At 38.1% G+C, this 12,318-nt stretch overlaps 1 protein-coding gene across 1 annotated transcript; it reads right to left on the reverse strand.

Moving 5' to 3' along the window:
- Positions 1 to 280: 280 nt before the first annotated feature.
- On the reverse strand, positions 281 to 6,295 carry LOC103951374. Its single transcript, XM_009362730.3, has 9 exons — positions 5,710 to 6,295; positions 5,205 to 5,250; positions 4,980 to 5,058; positions 4,849 to 4,894; positions 4,653 to 4,751; positions 3,309 to 3,377; positions 2,896 to 3,235; positions 2,499 to 2,644; positions 281 to 2,391 (listed from the first exon to the last, which is right to left on the reverse strand). The coding sequence occupies exons 1-9, from the start codon at positions 6,130 to 6,132 to the stop codon at positions 799 to 801; spliced, it is 2,841 nt and encodes a 946-aa protein (XP_009361005.2). The 5' UTR covers positions 6,133 to 6,295; the 3' UTR covers positions 281 to 798.
- Between the last annotated feature and the right edge of the window lie 6,023 nt (positions 6,296 to 12,318).

Consider the following 12,318-nt stretch of genomic DNA (forward strand, 5'->3'; position numbering starts at 1 on the left):
CCACATAATAAAATAATTAAAAAATTATTTGACAGCACATTTTCTCATATTTCAAATTTGGCATATAAAAATTCATATATCAATCCACATAAGAGTAACATATTGGATTGGAACTTCTTACCTTCAAATTTGATTACAATACATTCCGATTAAGATTTGACATCTTACATGAAAAATGGTCTAAAGAGTGCCCATTATTGCCAGTTCATGCAAGGGCATAATTGGAAGACCAAATTTCATTAAATTGGTGGTTGTAGAGAGAGATTATTGACCGAACCCGTGAACACAAAGCAGAAACATTGAATTTCAGAGACAATAGTCCACGTGTAAATTATAAGCGTAGCAGTAGTACATACATAATCTAGACAAGTAATTCCTCCCATCGACCTGTAACAATGTACAAGCCCCTCAACAAGATTTCTGCATTTTTATATCATTCTAACAGCTCCTAAGCGATTTCACGTAAATCGTCAAATCAATCACCATCCTTCTACCCAATTTTACGACACGAAAATCTTCGTCTGCAAGCCCGTAATCCTTATCTGGGCCACAAAATGAACTTCTTAAACCTATAGCTTTTCAAGTTCCGAGCAGATCATACCAGGTCGAGCAACTCTTAGTTCAAGTCAAAAATGGATAAACATCACCTCCACAATCATTCTGTCATAACGAGATCGTCGGCATTCTCACACTGGATGCAACTATGGCACCAGGCACATGTGAATCCCTTTAGACGGAAGCCAGAAGCATCTCATCTTTGTACGCTTTGTTTTAACTCATCTGAATACGCACTTACACTCAGAGTTGCAACGCCAGGTCCGGCTGCTGAGAGTCGACCAGAAGACTCGAGGACTGTTTCACTGGAGACCCTGGGGACTGGAAACCGATATTCAAGTCTGGAGGAAGGCTTTCCTGTTTCTGTCTTGGTCTTGGCTGAGCATGTTGACTGAGACCTCGCCAAGGTGACTGCGCTTGAAATCTGGACAAGTCAGCTGCTGCCGACTGAGGAAAAATTGTAGGTCGGCCTTGAAACTGTGATTCATTCGCCATACGAACAGGTTGTTGTAAAAAGGTTGGAAATGAAAAGCTGTTCTGATTCTGAAATTGCATTGGAAACTCGCCCCGAACTCGTGAAATTTGTGACTGAAAGTCCCGAGCTGGGTTGTATAATGAATCTGCAGATATCTGACTTTTGGGTGTAGTGAGATCCTCAGTAGGCTGATTAAATGTTCCAGCGCCTATAGACATCCAAGCCCGAGCAGCAGCTGCTGCAGCATTGCCTGAATCATCTCTTCTTATTGATGGAACCGATGACCCAACGGGTTGAGTATCAATTGATGATTGACTTGACGATTTCTGTTGCTTTTGATTACTTTCCGCCAACTTTTTCATTAACTGTACTGGGTCACTAAGACCCTGCACCTGTTTATGAGGAAAGAAAGCTGCTGTTCTATCCATTTGACTATGATCACTGTCAGATGGACTAATCATCCGGTTGTCCAGGCACGCATTCACATATTTCCCATTAGGCAACCCTCGGTTAACAGTTCCATTAGAATCCGGCATCTTACAAGGTACAGGTTGTGGAAGATTTATGTTCCTTGATACTATATCTCTGGGCCTGGAAGCTTCTGCCTCCGATCGTCTTGATGATTGCTTTTCTGCAATAAGATTGGCATTATTTTGATTGACTGACGGTACAGAGTTCAACTCAACTTCCTTTTGAACCTTCTTTTCAGGCTCAATAAACGGAGATTGCAGGTTTTTCTGTGGATGAACTGAGGGTATAGAGTTCAACTCAACTGCTTCTTGCACCTTCTTCTCAGGCTCGATAAACCGGGATTGCAGTTTTTTCTGTGGATGAACTGAGGGTATGGAGTTCAACTCAACTTCCTTTTGAACCTTTTTCTCACGCTCGATAAACCGGGATTGCAGGTTTTTTTGTGGATTGACTGTGGAATTAGGTTTTGCTCCAACAGGACGGATCACAGTCGGTTTCCCTTCTGAGTAAAGCCCCTTAGGAGAATCAAGAAATGGTGGTCTCCCTCCTGAAGTAGGCACAACAGAGTGTTGTCTCTCTTCTGTAACAGGCCTAGTAACAGGATGCTCCTTAGCAGGAACTGAAGTCCTAAGAGTTCTGTCATCCTTTCTCAATTCCGGGCATGAATAAAACTTTGAAGCCAAAGCTGATTGATTTTGGGTACTATTTTCGACCAGTAATACAGGGGTTGGAAGTGGCTCATATTCTCCAACCCAACCACGACCAAATTTACACCCATCGGGTAGTGCTTGTTCAATCCTCTTTGATGCAATTTTCCAAGCAAGGGATCCAAGACCTCCAGAAAAACGAGCAAGGCTCCTAGCATATGAATATTCTGCATGAAGCCCAACCTGATTCAATATTGAAAAATATTATTAAAATAAGTACAAAAGCCAGCTACAGGAGCTACAGGGCAAATAAAAGATTCATTGAGAAAACTAGATTCCTTGTTACATACTGCAACAAATTGCTTGATTTCACCGTCAAAGGTAGTAAATACTGATTCTGATCTGACCACTGGCTGAGTGGAAATATTGTAGGTTGCACGGCGGTTCTCATCAACCACAGATGGCTTCCTCCCAACTTTCGATAGGAGACCCTTCCCTACAAAAAGTACAAGAATAAAGCAATTAGAGGTGAATCCGCTCCTACGTTACAACATTACGATGAACAAGTTACTTCCGATCCTTTTTTTAGCTAAGATAATCTGTGTTTTAACAAAAGTGAGGGGAAAGACACCAACATTGCTATTTAATACACTACAGGAACAAGAATATTGAGACCCACGTGCTCATTTTTTCATCAACTATTGTAAATCTACATTATCAAAAAGGAAAACAAACAGTTCAGTGCACCTGATGACATATCTTCTGCCTTCTCCACATTAGCTTCATTCAAAGAGGAATTACCCTCTACAGGTCCGTCAATGTTGCTAGGTCTCTCACAACCACCACCCTGCGTTGGAACTGGAAGGGAAACATTCTGGACATCTACAGCAGTAGCAAGAGTGGCACCTGAGGAGAAATCAGAGCCAATGGGTTCCTGTAATGTTCTGGACAAAGGCTTCTTTGTCTGTTTCTTGACCAAGGAATTGGACTTTGTTTTCTGCACTAATTTGAGCTCCTTTTCCGAGCGTTCATAGTCACTTCGCAACCTATCAAATTTTCTCTTTGCCAGCTCTTGTATTGAACATGCCTTTCAAAAATATCCCAACAGTGGTAAGAACAAGAAGAAGATTTTAAATAATACAACAGAAAAAGCTAATTACCTGTTTATAGTATATTGTATCTGAGGAATTGTATTCCATTGCATTTGAACATATTAAAAAGACATCACCCTGCAACCAAGAGGAACATATTACCGACAAAATACTACTTTTACTCTTTTAACATAATTTCATCGAAGGCAATTTGAGTATGAAAATTATTTTAAATTTTATTTTAGAGAAGAGAAAATGTGTGTTTTTGGAGAGAGACAAGGAGTAGAGTAAGAAAATTATTAAATAACAAGAATAGTCAATTTCAAGGGTGAATTTATGCACTTTTCTCTTCCTCACCCCCTTTTAACTAAGCATATTAAACCCTTCCACAAATTTCTATAGTTCTCTTGAGAGAGAGTTGTCAGCATAGTTTGTAAGGGAGAGAGTGAGAAGTGTCATCTTAGACTGTAAGAATGATTTTGTACAACTCTTTGTACCTCTAGCATCACCCAAATAGAATTGACCTAGTGATTAACATAAAGAAAAAGCATGATGTGCCTGAATCCACAATGGAAAGAAAAAGAGAAGGCATCATCCTAATTTTTCATTGAATTCTAACAAACATCAAAGCAAACATCAGCTATTACATTTGGCTCTAAACCCTGAGAGAGCTAAATGTGAGATATTTTAGAAAAAAAAAAAAGAATATCAACGTTTCCATCCCCATTTGCACATCCACGACAAAAATAGTAAAATGCAATCCTAGATTCAATTGAAGATACTGTAAAATCATAGGCAAACTTATTCCCGATCAACACTAGTATATTCCCACTTCCCCAATCAATTCTGAAATTTTATCACTAACAATTTGCAGAGAATCCGCATCCTGCACCCCTTAGGAGCTTTAAATTAACAATCCAACTCTGACAATTCCACTTGCAAAAATAGATGTGGAACCCGTAGTATTATAAATACTACAAAGAGTCATGACTTCTCACTCAAAACATGCAAGCCAAAATCCCAGAGATACTCTCTCAATATCCTATCTTTCTCGCCCTCCTTCCAACATACACACAACACAGTTTGCCAAACTTGTTTTCAACAAGTATCCACATTACTTTTTCAGTATTCCCTCTTTAACTTTGCCACCCAAATTCCCTGAACTAATTAACGAACAACACAATAGTACATAAAGAGGTGTTCACTGAAAAAACTAAAAGGGAGGAAAAAGTTGGAGAAAAGGAAAAATTAGTCTGCGCCCTCAGCCCTCAGCACCCAGCCCCCACCCTTAACTATAAAAAGATCCTATAATGTTGTCAGATATTGAGGCAAGTCCTGCAGGGCTTCTACAACAAAGCCTATTTAATCCCCTGAAGATTTAGAGTACGTGGTTAGTAACATATGAGCACCCACCTCAAATTGTTCCAGTGTAGAATACGATCCGTTTGCTAACTGCTTTCTCACCGTGGCAAAGTCCATTGGACGCTCAATGACCTCATGATAATCAGGAAGCTGAAACATTAAAACACCTTATCAAACTCTAACCCCCCAGAATAGCGAAAAGCTCTGAACAAACACAGAACCATGTCATGGCGAAAAATAACCGCACCTCTTCAGGATCAACTGGTTCTGCATATACACCGTAAGTGTCTTTCCTGCCACAATGAGATGTGAGCGTCAGAAAACGAAGCCTTTAGCTTTGAAATTAGTAACATGTAACAACACAAGGCAAATCCATACTTTTGAAGCTTGTCAAGAATCAACTCCAACGTCTTCTTATCCGGCAACGGAATCGCGGCATGAGGATCATACGGCGTTCCTGAAACAAATCCAAGGAAAATTCAAACAACCCCATATCAAATTCACTCATCATAAACTCACAAAAACAAAAAATACACCAAATCCCATATATCCAGTTGACCCAGAAACCCAAAAATATCGAAATGCAATGAACCAAAAACAAACCTGGAGGGGAATCAGGCCGCTTCGAGTCAGCTTTCCGACCCCGTTCCTGTCAAAATCCATAGGCCCCATGAAAACCAGCAAGAAACAAATAAACAGTCCAACGAAACAAAATGTAAAAGCAACACACGCTGCGGTTTAATGTGACAACGAGAGACAGAGACAGATAAGGCATAGCAGACAATGCGTACCCAGAGAGAGAGAAAGTGAGGTGGGTAGAAAGAGAAAGGTGGGGATAGCGTGATCAGATTCTGTGTTGGTTTTTGACAGTTGACTCCAACCGTTATTATCAACAGAGAGAGAGTGTGTGTGTAAGAGTGAGAGAGAAGGCAGAGAGAGAAAGAGAGAGATAGGGAGGGAGTGCAATATAGAAGTCTGGACCAATCAGAACACTATTCTGAGCTGGACTAGTACACTCACAATCTCTATCTCCCCATTTCAAAAGAGCTCTCCTTCTTCATCATCAGATCCGTGCATTGATGCTAAAACCCTAACCACAATCACATACCTCGCAATCATCATCCCCCTCATCGTCGTCTTCATTTCCGTCATCATCTCTATCGGAATCATCGCCGCCGTTAATCCGGCGCCTCTTCAGCTGCTTCCTCTCACTCTGGCCGTCCTCCTCATCCTCCTCGCCGCCAGACTCATGCGCGTGGGAGTCACGCGCCGAGCCATTGCCCCTCTGGTCGAGTTTCATCACCAGCTTCACCTTCTTCTCCCTCCTCCTCTCGTCTTCTTCTTCGTCTTCCTCGTCTTCCTCGTCCACGTAGTCGTCGTAGTCGATATTGTACTTCGCATTTCTCCGTCGGAGGCTCCGCCGGACGTCCGACTCTTTCTTTGTCGGTTTTTCCGGCAGCTCGCCGGCACGGCGAGCCAGATCTGCCTTCGATGGCCTCCCCTTCTTCTTCCTCCTCACGATCTGACCCATCCCCGCTTTTTCTCTCTCTTACTCTTCCTCTCTCTCTCTAAAACCCTCACTCTATCTCTGTCTGTCTCTCTCTCTCTCTAAGAACACGCTCTGTTTCTCTCTCTATCTTTTGCTTTGGTTGCATTATTTTCGATGCCCGTGGCTTGGCCTTTTCGAAATGTGAGGTCCGAGCCTGACTCCGAGGCTCAGGTTCGGGTGCGAGCAGGTCAATATATAGTTGATTTTTTTTGGCTAGTGTTTCAGCCAAAACGGCGTTCGGTGCTGCCCGCGATGCTTTTAGTCAATTGTCACTTTTCCATGTCTTTGGCGCGTGATTCCACGCCCCTCGAACTTATCAGACGTGAATTTAACGTGTGTTTCCAACTTGAATTATGGAGACAAAGAATTGATTTACATTCTCACAAGCGAAATGATTAAAAGCGCAAAAATTGAAAGAAGTATGTGATCAATAATTATTAGTGGATGCACCACACATTATGAGTGAATAATATTTTTTATTAAGTAATGTGATTAGTTTTTGAAATTATTGGTTAAGACAGTAATACGGCGATTTCTTTGGTATATTTCTTATTTTTATACCGAGGACGTTATGTTTACATATAAGGATTGTCTGTCCTTCTATTTTCAGTGTCCTCCTGTTTTGTGTGATCATGGTTAAACTATGTCAACATTTTATATTATTTTTTTATACAGATAATAAAACAAAAATGAATAGTGATATAAAATGTTGACATGGTTTAACCATGATCACATAAACAGGAGGGCACGAGAGGGTACCGGAAGTGAGATGGTAGACAATCATGTCCTATGTTTACATGGTTGTAAAATTGACGAAAAAACAGTAAAATTTATGTTGAATATAATTACTAAATTGCCTTTGTTTGTGGGTTTAGTTTTGGAGAAAGAGTTATAACGATAATATTATAAAGTTTTGATTGACAAAAAAAGTCACATTAATAAATAGTTTAGATATAAATTTAAATCTAAGACGTTAATGAACATAAATTGCGTGATCTAATTTGTAGGATGAATTTATTTTGAGCAAGCACAAATATTTAATATCCGCGAACTACACTTAAAGCTTTACTTCTTGCTTATTCAATTAAGCTTCTATCATACAATGCCTGCCCATGTGGGAGGGCAGGTACAAATTCAAAATACATCAAAAAGTGGGGTGTGATTATTACTGACTAGAGTATCTGTAACAAAATTAGTCGCCCGTCGAACATGACTAAAATTAATTCCAAAGTTTTTAATATAAAATATCTTGAGTAAGTGTATTAAGTCTCCAAGCAATTAGTCTACACATGATACAACTAATAAGGAACTCTGAATAACACTCAAAATTAAGCTTCTTTTATACTTATTGATTTTCTTTGTCTTCTTGATTCACCCCATATTAATGGCTTTGTTCTTAAAAATTAATTTTAGTGTTCTTCTGTCTTTGTGTTGTAATATTTCTGGGAGCGTAAGTTGGATTGGAAATTCTAATTTGAATTTGAAAATCTTCATTTCGATTTCGAAAATTTCTAAAAGATTTGGATGACAATTAGAATGTACTTATTTGATCCGAATTTTCTCAAACTTTAATATTACAAAAAAAAAAAAAAAAACCATGTAAATTGATATTTTATCATGTATTATATAGAGTTGGATGGCAATTTGAATGTGCCTATATAAATTTGCTTTATTTTATATTTGTATATTTATTTTTCAAACGATAAATTTGTTAGATTAGAAAGCCGATAGGTTTCAAACATACGCCGTAGTGTAAGGACAACACACCTTTCACCACTATAGTACAGGATCCACTTTCTTTTATATTTTTATATTCAATCATAGTATTATATATAAACATAAAAGTATTATCATACGCTATCTTATCTAATATACTTTTAGAGTAACTCTCAGTTTTCCTGAAGTATTGTGGTCTTTAAACCTGCATAGATCAAGTTTTGTTATTCCAATCTCATATATAAAGTTTGAATTTTGTGACACTTTGTTACTACAATTAGTCTTTCCCTCAAAGACTCTGTTAAAACCAAGGTTCTAAAAGACGTTAGGAGGTAGTAAGGCGACGGGTTAGGGCCTAACGCCTAGGCAGGGCTTAGGCAGATTTAAGTATATTTATTATATTAACATATAAACAATTGTCTATTTATAATTAAAAAAAAACATACATAATTGTATTGAGATACATAAATTACAAAATAAAATGTTATATAGGTTATAAAGTATTAAAACATATTGAAAATACGAGGAACAAGCATATAATGAGCATTTATCCTAGTATTCAATAAGTCTTTTACATTTTTTAAATTAAAATGCAAAATGAAATTTATCTATTTTCTGTCTGAGTAAGAGTTGTGACCTAGGTGAGTGTCTAGGAGGGTTTAAGCAGGCTAGGCAAACTCCTAACCAGGTTTAGGTATACTTACTTAATTTTTGAATGCCTATGAATTATTCAGGATGATGACCAACTGCTTATGGTTTAGACAGAGATTTTTAAAACAATGATTAATACGTGAGGTGACGCCGTACGGACGATGACTGTATAATGACATGACACTGTTGCTGTACATGGACGATGATTGTGCAAAATATTTTTTTAGCAAAATTAAAAATTAATTTTGGTCTTGGGATGAGGGCAGGCAGAATCCCAAAAATTTGAGGTCTTCTTCCTTCAAAAAAAAACAAGAAACCCTAAAAATCAATTTAAAACCAAAACGCCTTTTGCCTTCTTCCTTGCCGTCGAAGTAGCGTTGTCGCTCGAACGCCGTCGCACAAACCCTAAATCGAAGGGACGCCAGGCGAGCATTCGGTTCAAAGAGTCCAAGCCAGATCCAACCCGACCAAGATTTGGTACAGAGGGCCCGAGACTTGTCGGGCTTGAGCGAGACTCTGGTGGGGGTGAGGGGACAGAATTGGCACCGTAAAGTATTCCGCGGCGTACTTCGTAGCGGCACTTGCACTTGTTGACTAGCTTGAAAGAAGCTGAGTTCACTTCTACAAAAAAAACAAAAATTTTCAAGAAAAAATGAAATTTTGAGAATTGGGTTTTGACTTTCATGGAAAATTATGAAGTGGACCGGAGAGAGAATTTGAATTTAGAGTTAATTACCTGGGAAGAAAGAACGGGTGAGGAGAGAAGCAGAGAGTAGATGACGATCCTGTCTACTTAATCATCGTCGATACTGGAGTTGGAAAATCATGCCATCATCGATGACTTTTACCAACAAGAGTTCGGTTCTTCTTCAGACAGAAAAAAATAAATAAATAAATAAATAAAAGAAGAAGATAGAGAAGAAAAAAAAGGAAGTCTCGGAGCTGGAAAATCCTGCCATTGGAGAAATCAGCAGAGAGAGATTGTGTTTTTTAGTTTTTTTTTTTTTTTTTTCTAATTTTTATTTTTTTTTTAAAAATTTTCTAATTTTTAATATTCATTTGGGACTACAATGACACGTGACACTCAATCAATATTCACGTCACGCATTAACAAGGTTCTGACACAAAGCCTAATAAAAATATGAAATCGGCCAACTATGCCTACAAAGATTGCACTAATTTAGAAAAAAATATTGTATGGTGGATAAATAACAATTTGAAAGTTTTCAAAGTTCTACAAAATATACAAGATTTGAATTATGTCCTGAAAATTCCGAGATGAAACATCATAGGATTATTTTCCTTTTCCCTTCATGACCGCGTAATTGGAAGGAATACAATGTCAAAAACGTAGACCAAACAAATTGACATTACACGTGAAGACTCCAACCAAAATAATGAAACATATGGGGTGAACCATATTTTCCAAAAAGAAACAAAGCCCCAACATGACCCACGTGGAAAAATAGGCCATGCCGTAATGTGATATCCATTGTCCATTTTACCCTTGGACTAAAACAGCGACTGGAAAATGCCTTTTACTTTTCCCACTCTTCTTGTAAGTTGTGGCCTATGGGTGTGGATTCATTGGTCATTTCGGTCTGGTTTTCATTTTACAGTTCCACTCTTTCCGCTTGATTTGATCAACGGCTGCGATACAATTTTATAACAAATTATGTATCTGCTATGATTGATCAGACGGTGATGAGGATATTAGGTGGGGGCCACGGGTATAGACGAAAATACCAAGCAATTGATTGGGATTTGGAGCTGAAACCTTCCGAAAGCAAATCCTAACAAATTTGGTGGTCATAGGCCGCCTGAAATTCAACCGGTTACCGCTGCATTCACGTAGGAAATTTTTTTAATGTTTTTTAAGACAGACACACACGTTATATGTCTTTATACAAGTGAAGAGACACTTGAAAAAAAAACAAATTTCGCTTATATAATAACATATGACGTACTCTCCGTGTTCCCAAAATGTAAAAAAAAAATCTCTTCCACACATGTAACATGGTCCCACATAATCGACAAATTATGAAGCTAATTTCCGCTATCACAAGTTGTTGGATAATTTTTTTTGGTTAAGAATCTCAATGCGTGGTTTGTTCAATTGTTCACCACTATGGTGATATGTGATCATTAGATACTGTTAATTATCGTTGGATGAGATTAAATCCAAAATTTATGTACTTATATCTATTCATTTTAGAGTGGGTTCGGTTCTCTTCCCTTGTGACAATTGACTATTTAATCGATCTACTCAAAATAATTGTGTAAATATAGACTAATCACTTAGCCAACAACAAATAATATAGTGATTCGGTAATGCTAGGTAGACTTTTTTAGATTAAATTTGTAAATTATGTGATATGTTACTAATAAGAAATGAGCATGTTAATCAGTAGTTAAGTAATAGTCCAATCATCAACAACTGAGTCATATAATTCACAAAATATAGTTTAAATGAATAGTTTCCCCATCATTAATTATAATAATTTACAAATTAATACTCGAGGTGACGAGGAAAAGTATAACTTGAATTCTAAAGTCACAAAGCATAGTCATTGGATTGTTGGGACCGTGGCGATAACATAGAATCATGTATTAAAAATAATTGAACTTTTAATAGTCAAAAGGGTTGAATTTGAATTAGGTTACCAAAAGTCGGATTTATTATAGGGAGGCAGATTCTCTGCCCTCCCACTTCCCGTACCCTCCCGTGCCCTCCTGTTTTGTGTGATCACGATTAAGCTAAGTCAACATTTTATATTTTTTTTATAGAGATAATAAGACAAAAAGGAATAGTAATATAAAATGTTGACGTGACTTAACCGTGACCACACAAACAGGAGGGCACGGGAAGTGGGAGGGCAGATAATCTACCTCCTTATTATAGTAAATTCTCTCATACTGAGAGTTATTCTCACCACCTGTATGAGTTTACAGAACAGAAAAATCAGTTAGCCACTGGCCCTTGTCTCGGCTAAGGTCAGTGGCAACCCCGATTCCCTTTTGGTTTCCTTTCTTTGTGTGTTTGTCAGCCTACTTTTCCTCCTGTTCTTCTACCATATTTTCTCCAACCCAAAACCTTAACTCCTTTGTCATAGATCGGAAAGCCCCCACTTCCGACTTTCCTTCTCATATTCTCCACAATGTTTGTTCACTTGTCTCAAAACAATCCATTTTCTTCATTTCCCTTATGGCCTACCCATCCCTCTGTTTCCTCCATCCTACATCATTTCCCCTTCTTTCATTAGATTCATCACCTCTTGACCCACATGCACCGTATTTTGTCACGGATCTACGGGTGAGTGTGTAGATCTTCGGCTCCAATGTTCGCATCACCACCTTTAATGGCCCTTCCCTTTGATTGTATTTGTTAGCGATATTGCTCGTGAGAGCTTTCTTGGTTTCGTGTCGGCATTTGTTGATCTCGAAACTGTTATTAGTTCGAGGTTTTTTTACTGTGTGTTTTGTTGTTTTGGGCTCTAATCCTGGTGATGGGTTGGGCTTTTTCCTTATAATGTTTTGGAGGTCTATATTTTCCTTGGTACTTTCCTTGTGATTGGGCATTCGTTTTGTATTTTATGTTAGTAAGTAATGAATGTTAGCTTTAACCATAAAAAATGAGGGTCTACTATTTATAGTTTGGTTAACCATCTCCAACCTTTGGGTTAAGACTTAAAATTTAAGTTTTGAAATAACCAAATCATTCTCCAATGGTTGGGCATAAAGTTTTGGGTTAAAACCTAAAATTTGGGCAATTTAATCTAGAATTTAGGCCAGGGTTAAAAG

This window comes from the organism of the source record quoted next, unplaced genomic scaffold (genome assembly GCF_019419815.1).
Source record: "Pyrus x bretschneideri cultivar Hongxiangsu unplaced genomic scaffold, Pyrus_bretschneideri_v1 Contig38, whole genome shotgun sequence".
In the NCBI taxonomy this organism is placed as follows: Eukaryota; Viridiplantae; Streptophyta; class Magnoliopsida; order Rosales; family Rosaceae; genus Pyrus; species Pyrus x bretschneideri.

Bases quoted from the DNA above. Each gene is read 5' to 3' on its own strand.
- LOC103951374 (XM_009362730.3), bottom strand. From the start codon at position 6,132: ATGGGTCAGATCGTGAGGAGGAAGAAGAAGGGGAGGCCATCGAAGGCA. The intron at 3,378-4,652 runs GTGGGTGCTCAT...TCTTGGTTGCAG, and splicing joins CTACACTGGAACAATTTGAG to GGTGATGTCTTTTTAATATG. The intron at 3,236-3,308 runs GTAATTAGCTTT...TATTTTTGAAAG, and splicing joins ATACAATATACTATAAACAG to GCATGTTCAATACAAGAGCT.